Source organism: Ovis canadensis, chromosome 2, assembly GCF_042477335.2.
Source record: "Ovis canadensis isolate MfBH-ARS-UI-01 breed Bighorn chromosome 2, ARS-UI_OviCan_v2, whole genome shotgun sequence".
NCBI classification, from domain to species: domain Eukaryota; kingdom Metazoa; phylum Chordata; class Mammalia; order Artiodactyla; family Bovidae; genus Ovis; species Ovis canadensis.
The window spans coordinates 107,669,921-107,694,982 of record NC_091246.1 but is presented as its reverse complement, the minus strand read 5'-3'; the positions used below and the strand labels follow the sequence as shown (position 1 = coordinate 107,694,982).

The 25,062-nt window shown below is 47.5% G+C and overlaps 1 protein-coding gene and 1 long non-coding RNA gene across 4 annotated transcripts; one reads left to right on the top strand and one right to left on the bottom strand.

Annotated features, from left to right (window-relative positions):
* Positions 1-1,611: 1,611 nt before the first annotated feature.
* HAND2 (heart and neural crest derivatives expressed 2) lies at positions 1,612-4,963 on the bottom strand. Its single transcript, XM_069576770.1, has 2 exons — positions 4,066-4,963; positions 1,612-2,728 (listed from the first exon to the last, which is right to left on the bottom strand). The coding sequence occupies exons 1-2, from the start codon at positions 4,618-4,620 to the stop codon at positions 2,630-2,632; spliced, it is 654 nt and encodes a 217-aa protein (XP_069432871.1). The 5' UTR covers positions 4,621-4,963; the 3' UTR covers positions 1,612-2,629.
* Positions 3,833-13,193, top strand: LOC138433698 (uncharacterized). 3 transcript variants are annotated; one of them, XR_011254432.1, is made up of 5 exons: positions 3,838-4,057; positions 5,825-5,853; positions 6,253-6,365; positions 11,971-12,093; positions 12,796-13,193. It is a non-coding gene; the product is annotated as an uncharacterized lncRNA (long non-coding RNA). The 3 variants fall into 3 exon arrangements; XR_011446570.1 differs by lacking the exon at positions 5,825-5,853 and having other exon boundaries at positions 3,833-4,057; XR_011254431.1 differs by lacking the exon at positions 3,838-4,057 and having other exon boundaries at positions 5,263-5,853.
* The last annotated feature ends 11,869 nt before the right edge of the window (positions 13,194-25,062 follow it).

Here is a 25,062-nt window from a genome sequence, read left to right as displayed (position 1 = left end):
CAGCCAGCCCAGGCCCGCACGGGCACACAGGCACGTGGAGATAACTCCTGTTTTGAAAACCTCACTTCCTCCACCACCATACATTCCACGCCCTTGGTAAAAACTCCTTCCCTCCACCGGTAGGGTCTGGCATCTTTTCTCTTGAACGGATTAGCGTAAAGACGTAAAGGGCGGCAGGAGAGGGAGGGAGCCACTCGGTCAAACGGACAGCAATCCCAAGAGTAATAGAAAATCAGGGCGCGCCTCCCTCCGCCCCCCAGCGCTATAAACAAAGGCAAGTGTCTGTAAACACAGCCCTGCGCCCACCGCGTCGGCCCAACGCCCGCTGACCCGAGGGGAGAAAGTTCAGATCGCTTTGGCCGAGTTGTTCTAACCCCGCGCCCTCACGTCGTCCGCCGCCCGCAGAAGAACCCCGCAGCGCCGCTCGAAAGCCTGCAGCCTGGCTCTAGCGAACTCGCCGGTGGCCCGGGAGGGGCTCAGAGGCGGCGGCGGCCGGAGGGGGACCCCTGGGACGGAGGGGGAGAGTCTGTGCCCGGGGCCGGGGTGCGAAGGAACATCACCCCGAGGATGGGTTCCAAGGTGGAAACCCTCTCGCAAGCCGCCTTCACAACAGATTTGAACGCGCGGCATATCATGAAACAAAACCGCTTTTTAATACGTTTTGCCTTTCTTCTCCCCCCCTCCCCCCACTGCGTACCCCCAAAGCCTCCTCCTCCGCTCCCCTTCTCCAGTCTGCCGAGCCGTTTACGGCACTCGAGCTCCTCCAGCTCCTGGAGCAGAGATTCCGCTCCGACCAGGCCCGGCGAAGGAGGCTGGAGACTTCCTCCTGGGAGGTGCCTAGACTCCCCGAGCCCGAACCTCCGGCCGCGGGAGCAGCCCCGGCGACTGGCAGAGGGGGAGGGAGCCCTGGCTGGACTGGCCTGCGGCCGGGAGGACTACAGACACCGCGCGGTTAATATTGAGTTCCCTATAACTCCTTGTAAATCTAGCGCCAGCTTCACCCCCCTTTAAATCCTCGGTCGAGTTCGCGATTTCTTACTTGACGTAGAATTCCTTGTTACCTAATCATGGACTTTTTCCGAGGGCCCTCCCCCTCCCCCGGGCGGCTCAGAGGAGTCTTCTCCCCCCTCCACCTACCCCCCATCGAGACGACCAGCAAAAACCTCTTTTCCTTTCTCTTGGTCTTTTTTCCCCTTTACTTGGATGAAAGCCCTATATTTTGAATTAAAAACCCTAGACTAGCTCCTGCGGCTGCAATAAGGGCTAGGTTTCTCCCCAAAATCCCTCCACCGAAAAGGTCTCCTCCAACAAAACCGGTAGCCCCTACCACATGGCGTCTAGTTGATTTCAGGTTGATTTCAAGCAGGACAACTTTCCACTTTTGGAGCAAATGGCTTAGGCCTCTCTGCGGCCCAGACCCTCCATCTACAGACCACTCGGTGCTCTCGTGGAGGCAGAGACAGAGGGAAGGAGGCAGGACTCATGGAGCCCAGGCCCTTTGGCAGGACTTTCACCAAGGACATCTGTTTTTAAAGGGCTTCCTCGCTGGCCCTGCCTTCAAGGTTGCTCACGTTGATGACTGATCCGAACCACTGACTGTATCAAACAAAGTTAGAGGCAATCATGATAATTTAGTTTACTTCTGAATATTTTAAATATAATGAAAACAAATATAACAGTTTTGTTTTCAAAACTCTCTTGAGGTATCAACCATTAAAAGATAGGGGTTTTGTAAAAAAAAAAACACACAGTGGTTTATTGAATACTTACAACGTTTACACTTTCAATATTAATTCCACTTAATTTTAGAGGACGGAAGTGCACAAAACAAGGAGCTGCTGGAAACATCTTCAAAGTGGGAACCACATCAGATGGAACTGTGGTGCTAGACACTTACCCCCAACATACATGATAGTGGTGGTGGTTTAGCTGCTAAGCCGTGTCCTACTCTTTTGCGATCCCATGGACTGTAGCCCGCCAGGCTCTTCTGTCCATGGGATTTTCCAGGCAGGAATACTGGAGTGGATTGCCATGTCCTTCTCCAGGGGATCTTTTCCACCCAGGGTTCGAACCCGAGTCTCCTACATTGGCAGGCGGATTCTTTACCGCCGAGCCACCAGGAAAGCCCAACGGACATGTAAGCTGCCCGTTTTCTGCTTTGAAATAAAACTTTATAATCCCCAGGAATATTTATATCCAAAGGCCAAGTATTAAAGATACACTTCACATACACACTAGTGTCCCGCTGTCTTTATCTGGAAGGGTTTAGGTAAGTGGAGAGGGAGCATCGCTGGTGTCTACACAGCAGGAGGAAACATTCACAAACAGAGACTCTACAAGACAACGACGGGATCCCTTACCACGAAGGAGTGTCCTCTTCATATTAAAATACGGAATGCTTTTCTTCAAATATCCACTTTTTTTTTTTTTTTTGGAGGGGAAGGTGGGGATCGATGCCTCGAAGGGGGGCAAAGAGAGGGAGGCACATTGCACATAAATAAACCGGATGATCCAAATGCAGGAAGTCCTCAGAGTGGAGCATGCAGAGCTTGCCTGGAGTCCTGGGTCTGCATCCAGCTCCTGGGCCCTGCTGGAGCTCTCCTTCTCTTCCTCCTCCTCCTTCTCTTCCTCACTGCTTGAGCTCCAGGGCCCAGACGTGCTGAGGCCACCCCGTCCGGCCTTTGGTTTTCTTGTCGTTGCTGCTTACTGTGCTTTTCAAGATTTCATTCTGGGCAGAGAAGAGGTGAGGTGAGGGGGAGAAAAGTAGAAAGAGAAAATCAGAGAGGAGATCCGGTCCCACGCAACCCCCGCGCTTTCCCGGCCGGAGAAGACAGTGAGAGAGTCAGCCAGGGACCGCGGGTGGGGTGGCCTCAAGTCCCAGCCCCTGTAGAAGAGCTAGGAAGGCTGGCGCTGGCCTAGTTACCGCCCAGGCCGACATGCAGCAGCAGCACTCAACTCCCAGGTCGGCAAGTTTATAAACAACCACCCGTTTTCAAGTCGTTTATGGAGGAACTGGGGGCCTTCTCTCTAACTCCAGATGTAGGGGCTCGATCGGGGTCGGCACTCAGTCTGGTTTCCCTGTTTTCAATCGCAGTCCCAGACCAGTTCTCTAAGGCAGATGGGGAGAGGTGCCTCGGCCTGGGCTTGGGCCTGTCCTCCCAAGGCCTCCTAGGCCTCCTCCAAGGCCTCTGAAACCCCGGGCTACAGGAGATCCCTCGACTTTGCAGCAACAAAAGCGCCAAAGGCCCTAAGGAAGTAAACCTCGACAAATGGAATTATTTTCCAGGCTCTTCATGGCAGTAGCCCTGCTCTAAACTCCACCACCTGTGGGCACCTGGTCAGGAACTTGAGAAAACTAATTTTCAGTTATAACTTTGTGTTACTGTTCAGAACAATGACAATGACTATGATAATATTTACTATTTGTCTTAAAATGTAAAGGCGCATGCAAACAAAACCAGAAATACCCAGGAAGAATCCTCATCTGGGAAGTCACATTATAACATCACTGCCAGAGAGAAACTGAGCTGAATTTTGAAGTACTTATCTTACGTTCACCTCCACTATTCCCGGCATAGTAATCAGAACCACCGCAAAAACTCTTAGAATCAGTGGCTGCCTCATTCTCAAGAAGAGGAAACGCAACCAGTAGTGAAATAACTGGAATCAAGTGCTTCTGAGCAACTTATTTTACAAACATCTGAAAGCAAGAGCGGACTGGAGGCCGAATGAAGGCTTGAAAGGACGGGGAAGGAGGGGTCCAGGCCAGTACGATCGAAAGATGAAGCTGGAGTTCGCCAGGCCCGCCCTAAGTGCCTGGGGGCGCGGCGATAACCCGAGAAGAAGATCGCCAGCGCAAAACATCCCTCTTAACCTCCTCCGTGTGCTGACACCCTCCCCCGGCCTCTCTGCTTCTTCGGGAAACCTTCCGACCACAACCTGGTGCAAACAACTTGGCTCAGGGCGCTGCCAGAGAACGCGGCGGGCCATCGTTCAGCCCAACTGGAAGGAGACCCGGATCCCCGCTCCCCCGCACCCCACTGCCCTCTGCCGCCTGGTACTGACCAGCTCCTTCTTCCTCTTCTCTTCTTTCACATCTGTCTTCTTGATCTCTGCCTTGAAGGCCTCCGCCTCGCCGTTCTGGTCGTCCTTGGCCAGCAGGTCCATGAGGTAGGCGATGTAGCTGGTGGCCAGGCGCAGAGTCTTGATCTTGGAGAGCTTGGTGTCGGCGGGCACGTTGGGGATGCACTCACGCAGCTCTGCGAAGGCGCTGTTGATGCTCTGAGTCCTACGCCGCTCCTTGCGGTTGGCGGTGCCCCGGCGCTTCACCGGGCGCGGCCCCCCCAGGCCTGGGGGCCCAGCGCCCGGCGGCACCCCCCCGTAATGGGAGTGGTCCAGGCTGGCGGCGCCGCTGGCGTACTCGGGGCTGTAGGACAGGGCCATGCTGTAATCGGGGGGCGACATCTCGGGGTGGCCGATGAGCCAGCCGTGGAAGTAGGGGTTCTCCTCGTGGCTGCAGCGACTGGCGGCCGCGGCGGCAGCAGCGGCGGCGGCGGCGGCGAACGGATAGCCCTCATGATGCACCACCGGGTGGTGGGGGAAGCCTCCCACCAGACTCATCTCGCCCTCCGCGCCCCTCCACGCGCCCCAGCGTGCGCGCAGCCCTGCCGCGCCCTCGGCCCGGGCCCCCGCTTCGGCGCTCCGCGGCCTCCCCCACCCCCCACCCCCCAGCCCCCGGGCGCCCGGGCCGGCCCGGCAGCCGCAGAGGGGGCTGCTGCAGCCCGGGCCCCGGCCCCCCGCCTGGCCCGCCGGGCCCGCCTCAGCAGCGCCGCGGCCGCCGGCTCCCCATAGGGCGCGGCGAGCTGGTCCCGGCACCGTGCGCCCCTGGCCGCCGCCGCCGGCTCCCGCCTTGCTCCACGGCCCGCGCGCAGGCTCCTGCTTCCCGGGCGGCTGCGGGCAGGCACAGTCCTCTCGAGCTCATGCAAAGGCGCCCCGGCTCCCGCGGGGCTGCTCGGTGGAGTCGCCGGGCTCCGCGCCCCGGCCGCGTGCCCGGCGCCGCGGCTACTCGCAGTCCCGGGGCGAGTCCAAAGCCGCGGCTGGAGGAGCCGGCCCGGCTCTGCAGGGAGGCGGCAGGGTCGACTGCTCACTGTGAAGCTACCTCCATGCGACCCTCCTCTTCCCGCCCCTTCCCCTCCCCCCCCACCAGCCTGATCTGGATTCTTGTGCGCTTATTGTTTTAATGAAATTTTTGGTTGTTGTTTTGGTCCTTGAACGTGATTTTAGCTGCGAATAACGTGTTCCGCGCTCCTCTCGGGCTCTCTCGGAGGGTTTTCAGAGAGGTCTCAGTGCATCCATTTTCTCAGATCCTCTCCTTTCCGGGGAAGGATCTGGGCCCTGCAGGCCCCTGGAGCGCGAAGGCGGCGGCTGCGGCGCGTAGGGCTCTGCCCGGCGGCCGTGGGAGCTCCCGGGCGGCGGCGGCGGCGGTTCTCCGGTACTGGACGCCGTAAGGGGAGGAAGCGGATTTTCCCAGCAAGATCTCCATGTACAGCTACATCTTTAGGGCCGCTCGGGTTAATATATGTCGTCAGAGGCTCCTCACGCCAATCCCGGGGCGGCGGGGGCGGCGCCTCGCGCTCTCCGCAATAAAACTTTTTGATGTTCTTGTTGCTAATTGCCTAGGTCCTCGTCCAGGATTGGCTGCCCCTTCATAACCAGAAGATAATTAAAACGAGGGGGGGAGCAGGGTTAAAAAAACTTTTTTATCAGCCGGAGGTTAATGCAAGTGTTTAACAGATGCTTCACTATTAAAATATTTTTCCCCCAGGTCTCAAATACTGAAGAATCTTAAACCAGGTACGGTATTACTCCACTTTCTTTTCTGGTTAAAAAAAAAGGAAGCAGACATTGCTTTTCGAAGTGTTTTGTAGGTAACAGAGGCAAGAGCAGAGCAGCAGGCGCAGTTCTGTGCTGGGCGGGAGAGAGGCAGAGGGCGGCGGCCCCCCTCCCAACCACCCCCCGGAGGCGCGTCTCCGGCCGGCCGAGGCGGGCGCGGGGCGCAGGGCAAGGCTGCGGCTTTGACCTGGGCACAGACTGGAAACACGCGTCTCTGCGTCGCTGGACTTACCCACCTCGTTACCCAAGCTAGGGCCCTCTTGGGGAGCTTATGTTATAGTGGCTACTTTTGGAAATCGTGGTGAAGACCCCGGGACCAACGGTCAAGACTGTAAATACTCTTATTTCGGTGTTCTGCAGGGACGCCAGCCCTAGCGCAGACCTTGGGAGATTTCAAAGCGCAGGGCACCTCGATTCCCCGAATTTGTTGTGTGGCCGGTATCGGTGTTCCCCAGGTTTAACTAGCCTGTCTGGTAAGTAACTGAATATTTTTTACAGCGTGTTCAGAGCTTATTTTTCAGTTTTTATGAACAAACATATAAATACATCTCCGCATTCCGACCTCTCCCATAAAAGCGGGCATGTGTGGAAAGCAGGTTTAGTTATCGGAGGGGAACCATTAAACACCAGTTTAAGAGGCAGGCCGGGAGGACGGCTCGTGGATGTTTAGACTGCTGGCCTTGGTGATCTTGAACACATTAGAACGGAAAATGGATCTCCACTTGTAAGTCACCGGGCCGCAGCGTACCGGGACCGCGGCGCCCGAGTGGCTTCAGCCGTTTTGAGAAGAGGTTGGGGGTTCGGGAGGGGGGTGGACCGTGGCAGGAGCTGAAATGATCCCGGGGGTTGGCCGGCAGCCTTGGGCCGAGGCTGATGTGGAGCTGAAGATTCTGCCTGGAAGGGCCGGGGTGGAAAAGTGTCAACAGGAGCCCAAGGGCCATAAATTAGAGGGAGCCCACGCGGGGTGTGCCTGGGCCAGCACGGGCGCTGCGGCCTGGGACTCGCTGCTGGGCCTTGCCAGGCTCTGCCGGGGGAGACCAAGCACCCCACCTTGGGGTCAGGCCCCAGGCTGCAGAGTCCTATTCCAACGACTCGGTGAGGACAGCCCTTTGCTTGTGTGCTGCCCACTTTTTGCTGGGTGCGGGCTTGGGGATGGAAGGCCAGGTCTGCAGGAACAGAGGGCAGGATTTAGGGGTACCCAGAGCCCTGGGCACAGCTTTGACAAACATGTTTTAGGTTTTCGGTGGCCAGGCTGTAGGAGAAGAAAAGGAACCCAGAGGGGGTTGTAGAAAGCTGGCTGAGTGTCATCATGAGGGCCTATCCTGTCCCTTCAGCAAAGGGTCAGTTTCCTGGGATGCCCCCAGCAGAGATCTTGAAGCCTTGAATAGGGGTGGGGAGTAGCTGAAATCAGATTTGCTGGGCCCTTTGGGCTCAGAACAAAAAGCTGCCTAGAGCTTCGAACCTCCACCTTAGGCAGGTCTGCAGTTTGGAGCACAAGGAGAGTCTTTTAAAGACCTTGTTCTTCAAGGAAAAAATATGGGTAGTGTGGTCAGGTTCGGTCTGCATTTTCACCAGAAAGGTAAACTCTGAATGTGTAAATACTGGTAGTTCAATCCTTTGACATTTGATACATTAAAATAAAGAAGTCTGTTTATAAAAACGCATCTAGGCCTTGAGAGCAGATTGACAAAAGTAAGGTGATTGCACCCAGATAAAAAAATACAGGCTTTCCGGCCAGAGGGAGTTTGGGAAATTGAAAGGAGGCGGAAGAGGCCAGGCAGAGGGCTGAGCTGGGGATTGAGATGCGGTGTCTACCAGGGATGAGTGGCCTCCGTGGCAAAGGCATCTGGACTCGCCATTTCCAGCCTTTCTCGTGCTCTTTTAATCGAAACAAACAAACAAAAAAATGGACAAAACCCCTCATGGTCCCAGAGAGCCTGGCAAGTGATAAAAGAGATGGACAACATGGGATAGGAAAAAAAAAGTCGTAAAAGAGGCTAATCTGAACCTCGGTCCTCACTGACAGTGTCATTACCAGTTAATTAATGTGATTCAAGGGTCCAGGACTTCATGAATCTCAGAAAGCCAAAATGCAGAGGCTTATGGCCCCGGAAGCAGGGACAAGTGGGAGAACTCTAGGGTCCCAAAGGGGCTGAGTTCCACTCTGGATGTACAACCAACCGAGTCCACTTTTTTCTCTTCGTCTCTCTTTGGGACTTTTTGCTGCCACTCTAGTGGGCTGCTAGATTACTTTGCTGCCGTGGAAAGCTATGAGGCAAAGATGCCATGTCAGGTGTGCGCCAGTTTAGATGCCTTGTGCCTTCTGGGGCACTAGTGGTGGAGGTGATGGTAGTGGCGGTGATGGATGGGGAAGTGGGAAAAGACAGGTAGGAGGCAGAAGTTCCTGGTTTCGTGGTCCAGACCCCATCCTGGGGTATTCTACGGTAGCCTCTGGTGTTCTGCTCTGGGAAAGGGGACACATACTCCAGGGGCTCCCGAGCAGCTGAGAAGTTGCTGGCTCGGGGCTGCCTGGGTTGCCTGCAGGAGAAATCCTGCAAAGGTGAGGGTGTGCTAACAACTTCCCCTCCTCTGAGGCCCTGAGCTAAGATGCAGCCAGTCTTTCCCAGGTAGGGAGACCAATTCATGGGTTGGGGGGACAGCCCTGGTTTTGGGGGAATGTTTGAGATCTTTGTAACTAATGATATACCCACCATGCTGCACATCACAACTGCCTTCTTCAGCTAAGCAGACAGAACTGGGGTCCAGCATTTATTTTGGGCCTGCGTCTCTTGTCTCTTTTCCCCTCACTCCCACCTCCTTGCCTGGAAAAGGGTCCAAGGGCATGGGGTTGAGGGGGGCACTCATGCCCTGGCAAGCATTCTGGGCTTGTGAGATATTACTTTAAAAATCAATCTGCTTTAAACTAAATATTTTCTTAAAAACTTCAGTCTGTTTTAAGGGAAAATACAGATCTTTTCGAGGTATTTATTATTTCAAAGGCAAGGGCAGTTTGTATCTTGTGTTTTGCTCATGAGAACTCAAAATAAACTGGACCTGAAAAGAACCAGGCCGGAGGGCCATAAACACACATTTTATGTTTACGGGAATTATGGCTCAATTCCCCTCAGCGTTTTTCAAGTCTCATTTTACCTTATTTTCCTAACCAACATAGTAGAAGTGACTCTGGGCATTCCTGTTAACCTCTATAATGCTATTATGGGAGGGGAACCCCAGAACATGCCAAGAACCCCAGAAAGAACATCCAACCCAGAAGGTGGGAGAAAAAACAATGTATTCTTGAAGGTGTCACCCCGGCCTCACCTGCTGGGTGGTGCTTCTTCTGACACCCTGACTGCCTTGCGTTTCTGTCCCTCCAAGGCTGTGGTTGAGTCATGGTGCATACTAGTCACTTAGCCCCAGAACCAACTGCTAGGACAATCTAGAACAAGGCGCATTGTCCAAGTGGTGGGCAAGAGTACCCCTCTAACAGGGAGGGGCTTGTGGTCCCCAACTTCTGGTTTACCTTTTGGCAAATGACAGTGGGCCCAGAAATGTGGTGCTCCTGGTACACATTTCCGAAGTGGAATCATGTTTGCTCAGACTCACGTCTGTTTCAGAAACGAAGGGCAGGAAGGGCTGCCCGTGGCTCCTTTGAGGTTTCATTTCTTCTGAGCGTTTTCTTGTTGAGTTTTCAGGCGGAGATGGGGTATCTGGTGAGGGTACCCTCATCCCTCCTCTTTCCCATTCGAGCAGGGAGCAGAGCTGTGCAGACGGGGCAGGAGAGGCTGCTGCAGCTGCAGTGCCGACTGTGGTGGGGCTCATGGCTCCTTGCTGATTAGGAAACAGTTAAGTCAGTGGAGAAAATTGGAACTTGCTGGGTGTTTGTAAACCACCCCCCCATTTATCCCTTCTCTCTCTCTTTCCTCTCTCCCTCTCTTTACCTCCTCCCTCTTCTCTCTTTCCCTCCTTACTAATTTGTTTGCCAGCAATGCTTGGATTTATAAAGTTTTTTTGGTGTCACAGAAGCTGAAAGTGATGAAGAGCAAGATATGTTTCATCCTTAAGTCAGATTCTTTAAGAAAAATATTTTTAATTGATATATAGTTGACGTATAACACTGTGTACAATACTTAAGGTGGACACTGTACAGGAAACGTCTGAATGTCCACTATTATAGACAGTGGGAATTGCATCTTTTCCAAATAATCTCCGACTAGATCTTCATATGAACTGGGTGCGCTGCTGCTCTGGAGGGCCTTTATTGATCAGGGGAACTCAGTCCTTTGCTGGGTACCCACATTTGCCCACGTTTGTCTGTAAAGCTAGATTCCTTACTCAGACTGAATGGAACAAAAGATAATGCACGTGAAGGGGGCTCCCTCCAGGCTGCATGATGAATAAGTGGGAAGTGTTATTAATGAAATTACGGTGATCCAAAGAAGTACGACAAATTTGATCTTTGCTAGTCTGTAAATAGAGATGGAGGTGAGAGCAAAAGTGGTGTAAGAAAATACACCGCACAGGATTTATGTTAACTGCTCATTCACATTCTTGTTTCAATCACATCACCTCCACATACAAGCAATATATTCTTCCAAGCCGGGAGGAAAGCTGTCGACATTCAGAAGAGGAAGTAATTGTAATTTTGCATACACGCTTGAAGGGAACGGTAAAGAATAGACTTCAACTAGTCTGCCAGACAGTCTGGGGTTCAGAATAAAATTTGAAAGCAAATGGCAGCTTAACATGCGGGGCTTTGGACAAACCACTTATGTGACTGAAGGATCTGTTAGCAGCCCTGTGCATTCCCAGTGCTAACTGCAGTATGGCTCGCATTCCTAGGAAGTCCTATTCTGAAGCCTCCTTTGCAAGTTCATAAAGAGAGTTCTGGCATTTTCTTCCAAACCCTTGCTTCTTTCTTCCAGGGCCTTTGCTTCTAGGCGAGGGCTCACCACGATGGCTGAGTTTCAGGTTAACAAAAAGAAACCGTTTTATCGTCAATATTAATGGCAAACCTCGATTTTTACAAGGCTTGGGTTTAGCAGATCAAAAGCAGCTTTGCTTAATTTCTCAATATTCTCTGGAGCTTAGACAATTAACTGCAATTTTGCTCCTAATGAAATGACACAGAAAAAGTTAGCGATAGAAAACGTTGAAGGTAGTCTTTCAGCAGAGTGTTTTTCTTTTCTTTTTTAAAAAAATACCAGTGTACAACATGTCAGAATCTAAAACACTTGTCCACTGAAGCTGAGCTGTGGTTTGAAGGAAGCCTCTTTAAGAAAATGTGTGGGCAGAGTGTCTTCACTTGCAATGCCACGAGCCTGTTCAGCTCTGCATTCCATGCTTGCCTTTTTGGATCCAGCAGACTGAGGTCTCCTTGGTAATTTGGGTACACCGAGTCTCCAGTTAATGACAGATAATCAGCCTTTGGGTCATTCGGTCATTCTCCTATTACAAACCCCTCCTGCTCTCTCTGATCTCCTTTCAAACTAAATTTCACACAAACAAATAAAGCAAGACAGGGACATGTTCTTTTAAAAAAAGAGAGAGAGAAGGAGAAATATTAGAAACTCCTGATACAGAACGCCACACTAGGAAAGGCAAGCTAAAAGAGGATAGAAAAGAACATCTTATCCAAATGAACATGTTGTGTACAAAACATTAAAGGAAAAGGCTCTGGTTTCTGTTAAAGTGACAGAAAATTAAAATAAAAATAATTGCAGGCAGAAAAGTTATAATATAAACAGAGAAGGCAGGGTGCTTGCTGGAAATGCGCAGCACAAGGAGGTGAATTTGTTGTTACAGATTATACATCTGCTGCGTGACTGGAGAGGTGAGACTTTGTTCCATCTTCCAGAAGAGAACGCTTTTCTTTTTAATACTTGTGTGAGTGCCCACTTAAGTCAACACAGGCCAAAACCTCGAGGAATGAAAAAATGGAATTGCATTCTGCTTTGCAAAGCATCCAACTTCAAACGAAGGAATTGGTTGCATGCAGAAAAAGCAGAATTCCATTCAGAACACACTGAGCAGCTCCACTGGACGCCTGTGACTGATGCTTTTTTGTTTTGCTGGCAGAAAGCGCAGATCATTCTGGGAGAAGTACCACCGAAACCAGTTCTCCCTGCCCCTCGGGGGTCTCCATTTTCCTAGTCCACCTCTGCCTGGGACGCCAGAAAGACAAACTTCTGATGCGCCAAGGTACATCTCTGACCAGATCCCTCGGGAAAAGCTGGGAATGTGTGGCTCTAATAGCCCTGGGGAGAGTGCCCCAGTGCCATGTTCCTGCTGGCCTGCCCCGAACAGGCCCAGCTGGCCCAAGTCCAGGCCTCCTGAAGGGTCAAAGTCTTGCCTCTGGTGTTACCTGCAAGCCCTAGATTTTCAATCCTAAGGGAGACTGTAACTTTGGCTTAGGACTTGATCAACTCACATTCTCTATGTCAGAGGGGCAGCTGGGGATCAACAGGTGGTGACCCCCACATTGTCCCCAGCTGTGGGTCTGGCACCCCTTGACTTGCCAGCAGAGCTGGCAAACAACTTATCTCTCTCCTATGTTAAAGAATCCCCACTTCCTAGTTTATTCTAGACCCAGCGTAAATGCCACCTCCTCCAGGAAGCCTTTCCAGGTTTGGCTTCCCTCCTTTCTGCTCCAGCAAATCAGGTCTCCCTTCTTCTGAACTCTGGTCTTGTGCCCACCCCTCCCCGCCCCCTCCTCCCCACCCCTCCCCCCGCAGTCTTCTCTCTGGTAGCTCTCCGGGCACACACCTTTCTCCTTCTGTGACTGTGGGTTCCTTGAGAACCCAATCAAGCCACTGAATCCAGTGGGTGCTTAAACAGCTGTGTAAAGGATGAATTTCGCGTATCCCAATGGCAATCGGATTGCAATTTTCTTTGTTTTGAAAGCGACCAGAGCTAGTGTCGGAGGCGGACATCGTCTCGCAGGGAACCGACTTCAGCACCAAGTCCTTGGGAGAAGCGGGGAGAAAGCTGCTTGGATGGACCGCGCATCCAAGGGCTCCGCGACGCCGGCGTGGGATGGAGAAGAGGGGGACTAGCCTGGCCTGGCCTCCCCTGGGCCCTCCACCTCTTGAGCGGCCAAGCCAGAGCCCGCTGGGCGGACGCAGGCTCCCCAAGGACTGGTTTTCTCTAAGCCTTGGTGTCTGCATCTGAGCAATGGGGTAATGAAGCTGGCTGTGAGGATGCGCTCGGAGTTGAATGAGACCGAGGCGCGCACGGGGCTGGACGCTGAACACACGGGCTTTTTCTACGCGCAATAAATGTGTGTGTTTGTGTGTGTTCTCTTCCCGCCTCTGAGTGTCTAGCCTTCCCTTTCAGCCTCCTGGGACCCCTCAGTCGGGGGTTTTGTCGGAGGGCGCCACGGGGCCTCGGGGGCCGAGGAGAGGAGGGAGATGCGGGTGCGGGCGGAGTTCAGGCCGCGGCCGCCGGGGAGGTCGCCGCGCGGGGAGGGACCGGACAGATCCCTGCTCCCCCTCCTACCCTCTCTGGGCTCCAGGGCTTTTGCCTGAAGCGGGCAGGAAGAGGTTAAAGGCGCCCCTCCCCCTTCCCCGCCCGCGCCCTCCCGCCCCAGCTCTTTCTTCCCGAGGTCTCATTAGGGAACCCTCCCCGCTATTTTCAACATTTCCTTAATCAAGGGCCTTTAAATAGAGCTGCACAAACAAATTGGCGGCAAAAGCGTAGATCTTGTCACGATTGAGACCGACCCAATATTTCAGCCTTGTTTGCTTTGCAATTACGGACAGGCTTTTGGCTACGGTGCCACCGGGGCAATTCGGCCGCCGCCCGCTTTCTCTCGGCACCGGGCGGCGGGGGAAGGACCCGCGGAGCCGGCGAGGGGCGAGGAGGATGCGGGGAGGGGGCCGGGGCTGCAGGGCCGAGCTCTGGGGCTTTTCCCTCCCGGTGGAGCGGCTGGGGCGCACGCGGTGTTCACGCGCCGGACAGTGCACACGTGGAGCCCAGAGTGTCCGCTTGCCCAGCTTCCTTTCTCCCTTCTTCCGCTCCACTTTTTTGCAGCCCATCCCGTTTTCCTCCTGCACTTCTAGGCGGTTACCGGATTTCCCTCTCTCTCTCTCTCGCTGGCCTACTGGGTCCCGTTTTCCTTGGCCATTTATTCTGGTTTGATTTTGTGCGCAAAGTCACTTTAGCTCGGCTGCAGGAGGATGAGGCTCCGAGACCTTTGGCGGTGCTCCCGGAGGCGTGGGGCCGCCCACCCCTTCTTTAACCTGCGCCTTGGGCCACAGCGGGCCAGCGAGCTGGGCTCAGCAGAACAGTAGTTAACTCGAATCAGGTCCTAAGCCTGATATTTCACAGACGATTAAATCTTGGCTGCTGTTTCATAAAATTGTAATATTTACCCTGCTTTATACCGAGGAGCACTTTTAAAGTCAAAAACAAATACTACTTTTCCAAAGGAAAATATGATAATAAATCTCTTTTTAATGGATTCTCTCTGCATAAGTGGAAACCACATGATTTAACTCCTGGACCACCCCCCCGCCCCGCCCCCTGCCCCCAATTCAGGCGCAGCTGAAGTTACACAGATACCGGTTTTAATACACATTCTCCGTTTTTGGGGCGGGGGGGGGAGGTACCTGCGTTTGTCACGTTCAGTATAGTTTCCAAGGTTTCGCGTCCCATCCTAACCCGTGTAGCTGAGTGCAACAGGGATTATAATATAATTAGGTCTGGGTTGTGAGGTCCATTTTCACCGAGATTCTAGAAAGATGGGCATGCCAGGCAATTAATCCGTAGCTTCATATTACTTTCTCAATGACTACCCGTTTCTTACCCCTGTCCGGGTGAGAAAGTTGAGGCTGAGAAATAGTTTTATGAAACTCTGAGGTACTTGTTAAAATATGCTTCTTTATTATTTAAAAATGCGTAAGAATCTACATTTATTTGCGAGTGGTTATAAAAGAAATTCATAGCTGTTCTTGCCAATTAACAATCTCTTTTATGCTCTATTTTTTTTTTTTGTTTATAATCACACCTTCCTTCTTCAAAATTAATTTCCTATTGTCATGTTTTGGTTTTCGACTTTATTGAAAGGAAATTTCAGAAATGAAGGTTTCATGAAACTGTGTGATGCAAAGTCACAGAATAATGTTTCAAGTCCATGAGTTATGCACACCCACGTGCATATCTCATGCAATTTTCTATCTGAGATTGCTTTAGTATTTCTAGAAGAAACACAAAGCAGTAGCTAGAAAGGGTACCATTTCATAAGAATTCTTCCTTCACCAGAAGAATTGGTCTGACATATTATTCAGTGCACAAATTATATTACTTTCATGTGTGTTAATCTGTTTGATATTAAAACTGCTAGCGTCTTTTAACCATTAACATGTTTTACCACTCCACTTTCAAATTCGTGATCTCAGATAATTATAAAGATTTTGATGTTAATCCCACGTTAAGTGAACAACTATGAAAATACCCTGAAAGCATTATTATACTTATATAAATGCCAGCGAACATAATTGTACAGGGAACATGATTACTTTTTTATCTGCCATTATCCTATAGGGATATGTATTCACTTCTTTTTTAATCAGAGCAGTTTTCAATGACTTTTTAACACAGCATTTTTTCAACACAACATTTTGCATTGCCTACAAACCACAAGCAACTTTGTCCTGACAGATACATGTTTTTCTTTCATTGTTATTCATTAGCCTCTTCGCAAACTCACTGAAATAGAATAATATAAAAATACAGAGAATAATTATTAGACTCTACATATTTATTTAGTTTAGCTAATGTTATTAAAATAAAAAACATGTGCCTGGCATATAAATGTTTCTTTAAGAATTCTTTTTTGGATGCATAGTTATTATTTTTTAAACCAACTCAGACTTTCAAGTACTGACTTTTTGCCTCTAAACAGACGTTGCATTGTTTTAAACAGTAGCTCCTGGAACAGTACTACCCTTCGTATTTTAGACTTCCAAACAACAATTGGAATTGGATAAATACTTTCAGCTGGGAGCACTTTCCTAATACCTTTGTAGGTAACACGAGTCCCTCCTTGTGCTGGGTGATAAACAGCACACTGGACATTCAGATTCTACCCTTTGCAGCCCCACCAGAAAATGGAGTTTTCCTGTAAGATGGCTGTGGTCCATCTAAAAAAAAATTCTATGAAGATGTAAAATCAGAGAAAATGAGTGAGTGCTTTTCCTCATGACAGTTATGAAGTGATGGCTTAAAGAGGGAAACAAAAGACAAGACAGGAGGAATGCAGAAACATAAAATCTGAAAAAGAAAAGTTTCCTTTGGCAAGGTCTGGCTTTCTCTATAAACAGAAAAGGCATAAGTTGCATCTACATAACCAAATAGGTTGGGTTTTGTTTTCGGTTTTTCAAATCAGTGACTTCTAAGATAGATTTTTCACTGAGTGAAGAAGCCCCATTAAGGAATGGAGGTAAATTCTTGGTATAGAAAATTCTAGCTATCTTGATTTTTTTTTTTTGAATGTGGACCATTTTTAAAGCCTTTATTGATTTTGTCACAATTGGTTCTGCTTTATGTTTTGGTTTTGTGGCCAAGAGGCTTATGGGGTCTTAGCTACCTGTCCAGTGATCAAACCTTCAACCCTTGTATTGAAGTCCTGACTACTGGACCACCAAAGGAAGTCCCGCTGTTTAATTTTTAATATTGGGTTAAAATATAAGGATCTTTAACTCACTATACCACTGCTTTTTCCTAAATTAATGCATTTTGTCACAACTGGTGTCAAAAAACATTCCCCCCCCCCAAATTGGTATAAAACTGGAGTAATAAAGTATATCCATGAGATGATTTCCATGAATTCCCACTTGTGGAGAAAAAGGTGAAAAAAAAACCCCACCTTTTTCAGGAAGAAACCAGTCACCTTTGACTGTTATTAATCTGAGATAAAAAAGCAAGAAACTGCCTTTTTACGTTCCCAGTAACTCTTTCTGCTTTTCCAAACATTGTTAAGCTCTCTGTATCTTTTGCTGCTCAAGATGATGTTCTCAATAAAATTACAGAATCTAATCAAGTGGTTATTTTTGCTTTATTACAAATATAAATTATATGTGGGCTGTTGAACTGCTTTTTCTTTGCTGAATTTTTCTTTTTTTCAGATAGAGTGATGTTTAATGAAGTGTTTATAAGCAGAAATATGATAGTTTATCAGGGATAAAATAGCTACATTAAGAAAATAGCATTTGAGTCCACGTGGTGTGGACTGTGCTTTGTAAATGTAGTGTTTTTAAAATCACAAAAAGAGAACATTGGAGAAGTCAAGTATCCTTAATGTACACAGGCAGGAACTATCTGAATATGTGGAAATAACTAGATCACACCCCTGAATTTTTCTCATTGCCTTGAATTCTAGGGGTTTAACTTATAATGTCAGATACATCTGGGCAAATAGGAAGCAAGATTCATTTTATTGTATTATTGTTTATACCCTGCTTCATGTTATTTACAGCAGTCTTTTTTCAAGGATTGATGATAAAATTTTCACAAAATCTCTTTATAAAAATAGCTCCTATAGATATAATTCTAATTTATTTGGTTTATTACAAAGTCAGTGAAGTACTTCAGTAAATATCTGATCCCAGGATGAAGCAAAGTCACATTTGGAAGGAGACAAGTTTTAGAAATTAAGTTTGAGTATGTTGTAAAGAAATATTATTAATGATACATACAAATAAAAGCTATTATTATCCACGTAAGGTAGCATAATACAGTGATTAAGACCAAGTCTCTGGAGTTGGAGGCAGACCCCCCCTTTTTTTTTTTAACTTTTTAGCCACACCCCACAGCATGAGGGATCTTAGCTTCTCCACCAGGGATTGAACCCATGCCCTTTGCATTTGAAGCTCAGAGTCTTAACCACTGGACTACCAGGTAAGTCCCCGGAGGCACAAAATTGCATGTTGACTAGAGCAGCTGTCAGCATATGACCTTGAGAAAATTAGTGAGCCATTATTAGCTTCAGTTACTCCATCTGTACAAGGTAGATAATAATTGTAGAGTTTATCACAATGTCATGATGAAGTTGTGGTGAGATGATTACATGAGGCTCTTAATTGAGGGTCTGGCATACAGTAAAGTGAAGTCGCTCAGTCGTGTCCGACTCTTTGTGACCCCATGGACTGTAGCCTACCAGGCTCCTCTTTCCATGGGATTTTCCAGGCAAGAGTACTGGAGTGGATTGCCATTCTTTCTCCAAGGGATCTTCCCGACCCAGGGATCGAACCCGGGTCTCCCACATTGTAGACAGATGCTTAACTGTCTGAGGCACAGTAAGTGCTTAATAAACACTAGGTAAAGCCATACAACATTAAACAGTGGCAGGCCAAGTACCTTCCTGAAAGTCATGGAACGTGGGAGTGTTGACAGCCTGTGGACTTCACAGAGATTTGTGTGAGGGGTCTGCACTGGCTTCCAGACCTCAAGGTTGACAGGGTGAAGGTAAAGACTTTTGTCTGTCTTTAGAGGCTCTAGAAAGGTATGGGGAGGTCGTCTTAGCGAGAGCAACCTGCCAAACTAGCAGAGGAGATCTACCTTAATGCCATCCTGGCCACGTGTGGTAGTCTGCTGCTGTCTAAACTGCGGAAAACGACACCTTGAAGAAGTCAGATACCCTAACTCAGTGGTCTCCTGCCTGTTTGAGTTGTGCACCTCAAGAGTAAAACATGTATATTTATTGGCAAATCATGTATCTGTACTACTTTACTGACATCATATGTACATTATGCTGCTGCTGCTGCTAAGTTGCTTCAGTCGTGTCTGACTTTGTGCGACCCCATCGACTGCAGCCTACCAGGCTCCTCTGTCCATGGGATTTTCCAGGCAAGAGTACTGGAGGGGGGTGCCATTGCCTTCTCCGATACATACATTATAAACCCATACAAAAGCTAAGGGTTTCCCACGTGGCTCAGTGGTAAAGAATCAGCTTACCAATGTAGGAGACGCAGGAGATGCGGGTTCGATCTCTGGGTTGGGAAGATCCCCTGGAGAAGGAAATGGCAACCCACTCCAGTATTCTTGCATGGGAAATCCCATGGACAGAGGAATCTGGTGGGCTACAGTCCACAGGGTTGAAAAAGAGTCGGACAAAACTGAGCACAGTCTTCTCTTACAAAAGCTAAACTAAAAAAGAGCAAGATAAAGTAAACAATAGGTTTAAATATTTTAAGGTGAGATTGAACGTTATAGCTGTGGTTGAAAATCTACGTTTTAAATAGTCTTGGTGATTTACCGTTGGATTCATGTTGTCTGTGCTTGCCTTATTTCGTAGCTTTAGGACTGAAGTGCTTAACATAGAGAAAGAGCAGTATCAATTCTTTCATTTTCTCCTTGATGTTTTATGTCTATGTACTTTGAATTATCTTCAATCTAAGATTCCTTGTAGGAACCTTTTAAAGCCCTTTGTTGAAGTTTAGTTTAGTTAAAACTGGATTATATAATCTGCTTCTACCCAGCTGAGCCAGATAAACCATAACCTGTCTCAGTCCATGTGAGCTTGTGGTGGTGTTACTGAGTCCAAGCTCATATTGCTCACCACGGGACAGAACAATAAATTGAGAGATGAGTTATTGGGGGCAAAGAATAATGACTATATTTACAACATTAGCAGACAGAATGTTGGACTAGTGTCCCAAAGAGCCATCTTACCTGAGTTTGAATTTAGGCTTCTTCAACTAAAAGGGAAGGAGTGTTTGCCTGGCTGTTGAGAACTTCTTGCTGCTGGAATCCTTTGTTCCTCAACTATCCTCCTAGGTGTGCTCACAATGTTCCCACAAACCTTCAACAAGGCAAATGTTCTTCTCTATTCTGCAACTTCTTATCTCTATATGAGGGGGAAAGTGTTATACCTTTAAAGATCAGAGCATTGAGAATGGCTATCTGGTATCTTTTGGCTATAGGCAACATTCTTTTAGTGATTAACTTGTAGGCAAAAGCAATAGGATACCAATGTTAAAGGAAAAGAAGCAGATCCAGTATGGAGTGAGATTTGTTCTTCTCTGTTACAGTGGGGGTATTCTTAGCCCCTTTGCCTTTGAGATCTCCCCCATCCCTGGGTGCCTCGGGCAGCTGTTGATGAGAACCAAGTGAGGCTGTTGGTGAACTCATTTCTGATTGTTTATATGAAAACAATACAAAGGGAATTTGTGTCCTGGTCCTCTTGCACCTCCTTCTCTGAGGCATCACCCTCCTAGACTCTGAAGTCATTGTGGTTCCTGCCATTTTTCTACCTTGACGTCTGATGGCAGAATGAATGAGACCCTTTGGTGCCCTAGACTTTGTTTTCTATAACTTGCCTTCCTCTACTAGCCACATCAGCCTGGGTTCGAGCCCTGGGTTGGGAAGATCCCCTGGAGAAGGAAATGGCAATCCACTCCAGTACTGTTGCCTGGAAAATCCCACGGACAGAGGAGCCTGGTACGCTACAGTCTATGGGGTCGCAAAGAGTCAGACACGATTAAGCAACTTCACTTCACTTCAAGTTGCTTTTACATATTTCTTTCATTTGAACTCTCTTCCCAACCCAGGGATCGAACCCAGGTCTCCTGCATTGCAGGTGGGTTCTTTACCATCTGAGCCACCAAGGAAGCCCTTTCATTTGAACTCAGTACCTCTGGAAGGTAGATAAAGTACGTCTGATTCTGTTCCTCTGTTCATGGGATTCTCCAGGCAAGAGCACTGGAGTGGGTTGCCATGCTCTCCTCCAGGGTTCTTCCTGATCCAGGGATCAAACCGCATCTCCTGCATTGCAGATGAGCTCTGTACCAACTGAGCCACCGGGGAAGCCCCTTTCCTGTACTCTATATACACATTATTACTCTAACATAATTCTTTACTAGGAAGGGTTAGTTTTTAACATATCAGAAAATTGAGGTTCAGAGATGTTAAGTAATTTGTCTGCTGTGCACAGTATGCCCGTATGCTTAAGTTGTAGAGTTTAAACAAAAGTAAGCTGACGTTAATATATATGGATACATATATGGATATATATAACATATATATGTGTGTTGGCATATATATATATATGCCAAATATATGTATATTTAATCCCTTGTAATGTTAAAAATAATAAAGTATGTTAAATTTGGCAGACTTGCCAGCAGTTTTTGCCCTAAACTGGATCTCTGGCTTTGGCTAAAAATAAACTATGACAATACCACATGCTAATGAAATGCAGAGAAACTGGATCACTCTTACACTGCTTTGTGGGGAAAAAAATGGGACCGCCAAACGAAGACAATTTGGCAGTTTCTTTTAATAAAAAGGTAAACATGTAACTACTGTATGACTCAGCAGTTGCACTTCTGAGCATGGATCCTAGCTCAGTGAAGACTTAGTTCACACAGAAACCTGTGCATGATTGTTTATTGCAGCTTTATTCACAGTAGCTCCAAACTGGAAACAATGCAGAGGACCTTCAAAGGACACTCAAATGGTTCACCATTTTGTTAACAGTCAAGTATGTGCTGTTAATCATAGTACATCCATACCATGGAATGCATGTGTGTGTGCTAAGTCACTTCAGTCGTGTCTTATTCCTTCTGACCCTATGGACTGTAGCCTGCCAGACTCCTCTGTGGAATTCTCCAGGCAAGAATACTGAAGCGGGTTGCCATGCCTTCCTCCAGGGGATCTTCCCAACCCACGGATCAAACCTGCATCTCTTATATCTACTGCATTGGAAAGTGGGTTCTTTAGTACTAGCACCACCTAGGAAGCATACTGTGAAATACTACTCAGCAATTATAAAGGAATAAATTATTGATCACCTCAACAACTCAAATTCATCTCCTAAGAATTATGCAGGGTGGAAAAGTCAACCCCAAATGGTTACATACTGTCTGGTTCCATTTATATAACGTTTTTAAGTGGCAAAATTATAGAAGTGGAGAAAAGATTTGTGGTAACTAGGGGTTAAGGAGTGGCAGGAGTGGAGGGAATAAAACAAAGTTAAAAAGTGGGCTGCCCGTCAGTGAATTCAATCCCATGCCTTCTGGATCACCTGCCAATTGAGGAAGATTGAGCTGTGAGGTGTGAATTTGAAGGATGACAATGTGACACCATGCAAACTCTTCCAAACCTATTCCCTTTGATTTTTATTACTGACTGTAACGCGTTCTTACTGCTGTGTTAGGGGAGCAAAACGTGCCATCTTTTTTTTGGTCATGGGACTTCTGCTTTGTAAACCATGGTATATATATATATATATTTTAATCTGTTGGGATTTGCACGTTAGAAGATGAAATGAGACTGATTGTCTCAATCTATTTTTAAGTCAGAGAAGAGTTTTTGTTACCCTGCTTTTTTCTTTTCTACTTATTTTTATTTTTTTCCTTCTTCTATTACTATTTGACCCCGTAGTTCCCATATTGTACTATGTAATCTGGAAAACAATGTGTGCATATTATAGGTGGAATTAGCAATGTCCTTTACAAAAATTTGATTAATTTTGGCTGTGCTCAGTCTTCATTGCAGCATGCCTGCTGAGTAGTGGCAAGTGGGATCTTAGTTCCCCAGCCAGAGATGGAACCTGCGTCCCATGCCTTGGGAGTGCAGAGCTCATCCAGTGGACCACCAGGGAAATCCCAGGAATATACTTCTTAAAATGGGAAATATAGAGATAAACTGAGGCTCTGACAGTACTATATGTTTGCAGTATGCCTGTATGCTCTTTCTTTTGGACAGGAGTAGTGAGATTGTAACTAAAACAAAAAGCCTATTGATGATTTGTGGAGAATATAAGTAACAGCAGTATTGCAGGGGGCTGGTCTGGCTTTCCCAGGCCACCAGCGCAGTCCCAGGGCCTCTACTAACACCTGACAATGCTGGAGAGTGATTTAGTCACTGCAGAGGAGCTGCCTTCATGACAAATAGGGGTTAAATTGTGAGAATTTCAGGACACATTTTGGGGAAGGATTAAATAAATCAGGGGACTTGCTGACAGCAAATAGAATCTTTGAGTGGCTGATTTGAAACACAGAATCTGAGAATTGAGATGAATCCCAGGTGGTCGTTGGGAGCTGGAAAAAGTCCCAATAGTTGGCTGACTTGAATCTCCGCTCCATCTCAGCACCATCAAGTAGGCTTTAAGTGATGCCTTATAAGTTATCATCCTAAGAAAAGATTATGCAAAATACAGTGGTGGGATTAAGGTATGTTAATCGAGGGAACAATATTTGGAGTTCATTTAAATGATTTATTTCCCTGGTAGTGGTGGCAAAGGAAGAGACCTTTTGATAATCTCTCCAATTCTATCACTGTATTACTATCACACATCTTTTCTGAGGAACTTGAACATGCATTCAGTTTTTAGCTGTCAGAATGAAAATGATTTTTAAAAATTCTAACAATGCATTGATGCATTTCTTCTACTACAATGGTGAACAATACACTTTATTCAAGGATGCCATCGTTGGATGTTGAAATTGAATCATTTTAACTCAACTAGTTCATCATGGAATGAGAGATGCCAAGAAAGTTGATTGGTACCACAAAGCCTGAAGGAAAAAAAGGGACATTTCCAGCTGCTTACCAGGAGGAAGTGGTATGGGGCAGGCGGCAAGGGCTGTGTGAGACAGGTGAACACCAGGCAGGGAACAAAGCTTCACATCTAATTCCACCTCGATTCAAGAGACTTTAGAATGTCTGGGCCACCTCACTTCATAGTTTTCCCAGATCAAATAGATAAAGGAAAAACAGAACAAAAACGGAAAACAAGCAAACTCCTGAAACCAACAGCAACACCACGAAAACTTTAATACAAGCCAAAACAAAAACTGGGCTTTTATGAGCTTGACTTGGGGTCGGGAAAAGAATGATAAACTTTGGAGAGGAAGAAAGAAATCATCAAAGCCAAGAGAGGCTCAAAGTGAAGTTTAATAGCAGCTATCGTGTTGCACCTAAGCCTGGACCACTCCTGCCACAGCTGTTTCGTTTTAAGATGCTCCAGTTCCTGATTCACTCACATAACCCTCCACAGTGACCAAGACGCACACACCCAGGCACCCAGGCCGTCCAAAGTACCCGGAAGCCCCCAGAGGATGACCGTGGGGGCAGCATGTGTGGAGATGGGAAACCCAATATAGCAGTTAGCTAAATCACGTTTGGGGTCAAGCCCAATGAACAATTAGTAACATCAGGGATCTCCTTGTTCCTGTCAAAATAGCACTGATGGGATTTTGTGCAAATTATGGCAGTGTGTGGAAGTCAGGTTTTTTTTTAATTTTTTTATTTTTTACTGAAGGATGATTGCTTTACAGAATTTTGCTGTTTTCTGTCAAACCTCAACATGAATCAGCCATAGGTATACATGTATCTCCTCCCTTTTGAAACTCCCTCCCATCTCCCTCCGCATCCCACCTCTCAGTTCAAATGAGCTGGATGAACCTAGAACCTATTATACAGAGTGAAGTGAGTCTGAAAGAGAAAGGTAAATATCGTATTCTAACACATGTATACAGAATATAGAAAAATGGTACTGAAGAATTTATTTACAGGGCAACAGTGGAGAAACAGACATAGAGAGTAGACTTATGGACATGGGGAGAGGGGAGGAGAGGGTGAGATGTATGGAAGGAGTAACATGGAAACTTACATTACCATATATAAAATAGATAGCCAACGGGAATTTGCTGTATGGCTTAGGAAGTTTTTTTTTTATGATGAATACCAATGGACCTTGGGTAGTAACTTGGATATAACTTTAAAAACAATACTGAAGGACAGGAGTGGTTATAAGTTTCTCACTCTGGAGGATCTTTTTAAACATTGCAAGGCATTAAGACTTTTGCAGAATTCACTTTTTTGATCTGTGAGCTTTCTTTTCCTTCTTTACAAAAGGAGGATAACTTATTATAGGTGTGACTGTCCCCACAGGGCAGTGAGCACCACATGGAATCCTAGAAGTTGGATCCTACACTAGGAATTAGAGGTGTAATAATAATACTAATGATGATGATAGATAATAATACTATGTGCCAGATCCTGTTCTAAGTGCATTTCCCATATTAACACATTTTTCATAGGTACCAACTAAGATACAGTTATTATCCCTATTTTATACCTGAAAAGCTGCATCTCAAAGATGTTCTGCACCACACAGCTAGTGAACTGCATGCAGGAACGAAACCCACTCTTATCCACTGCCGT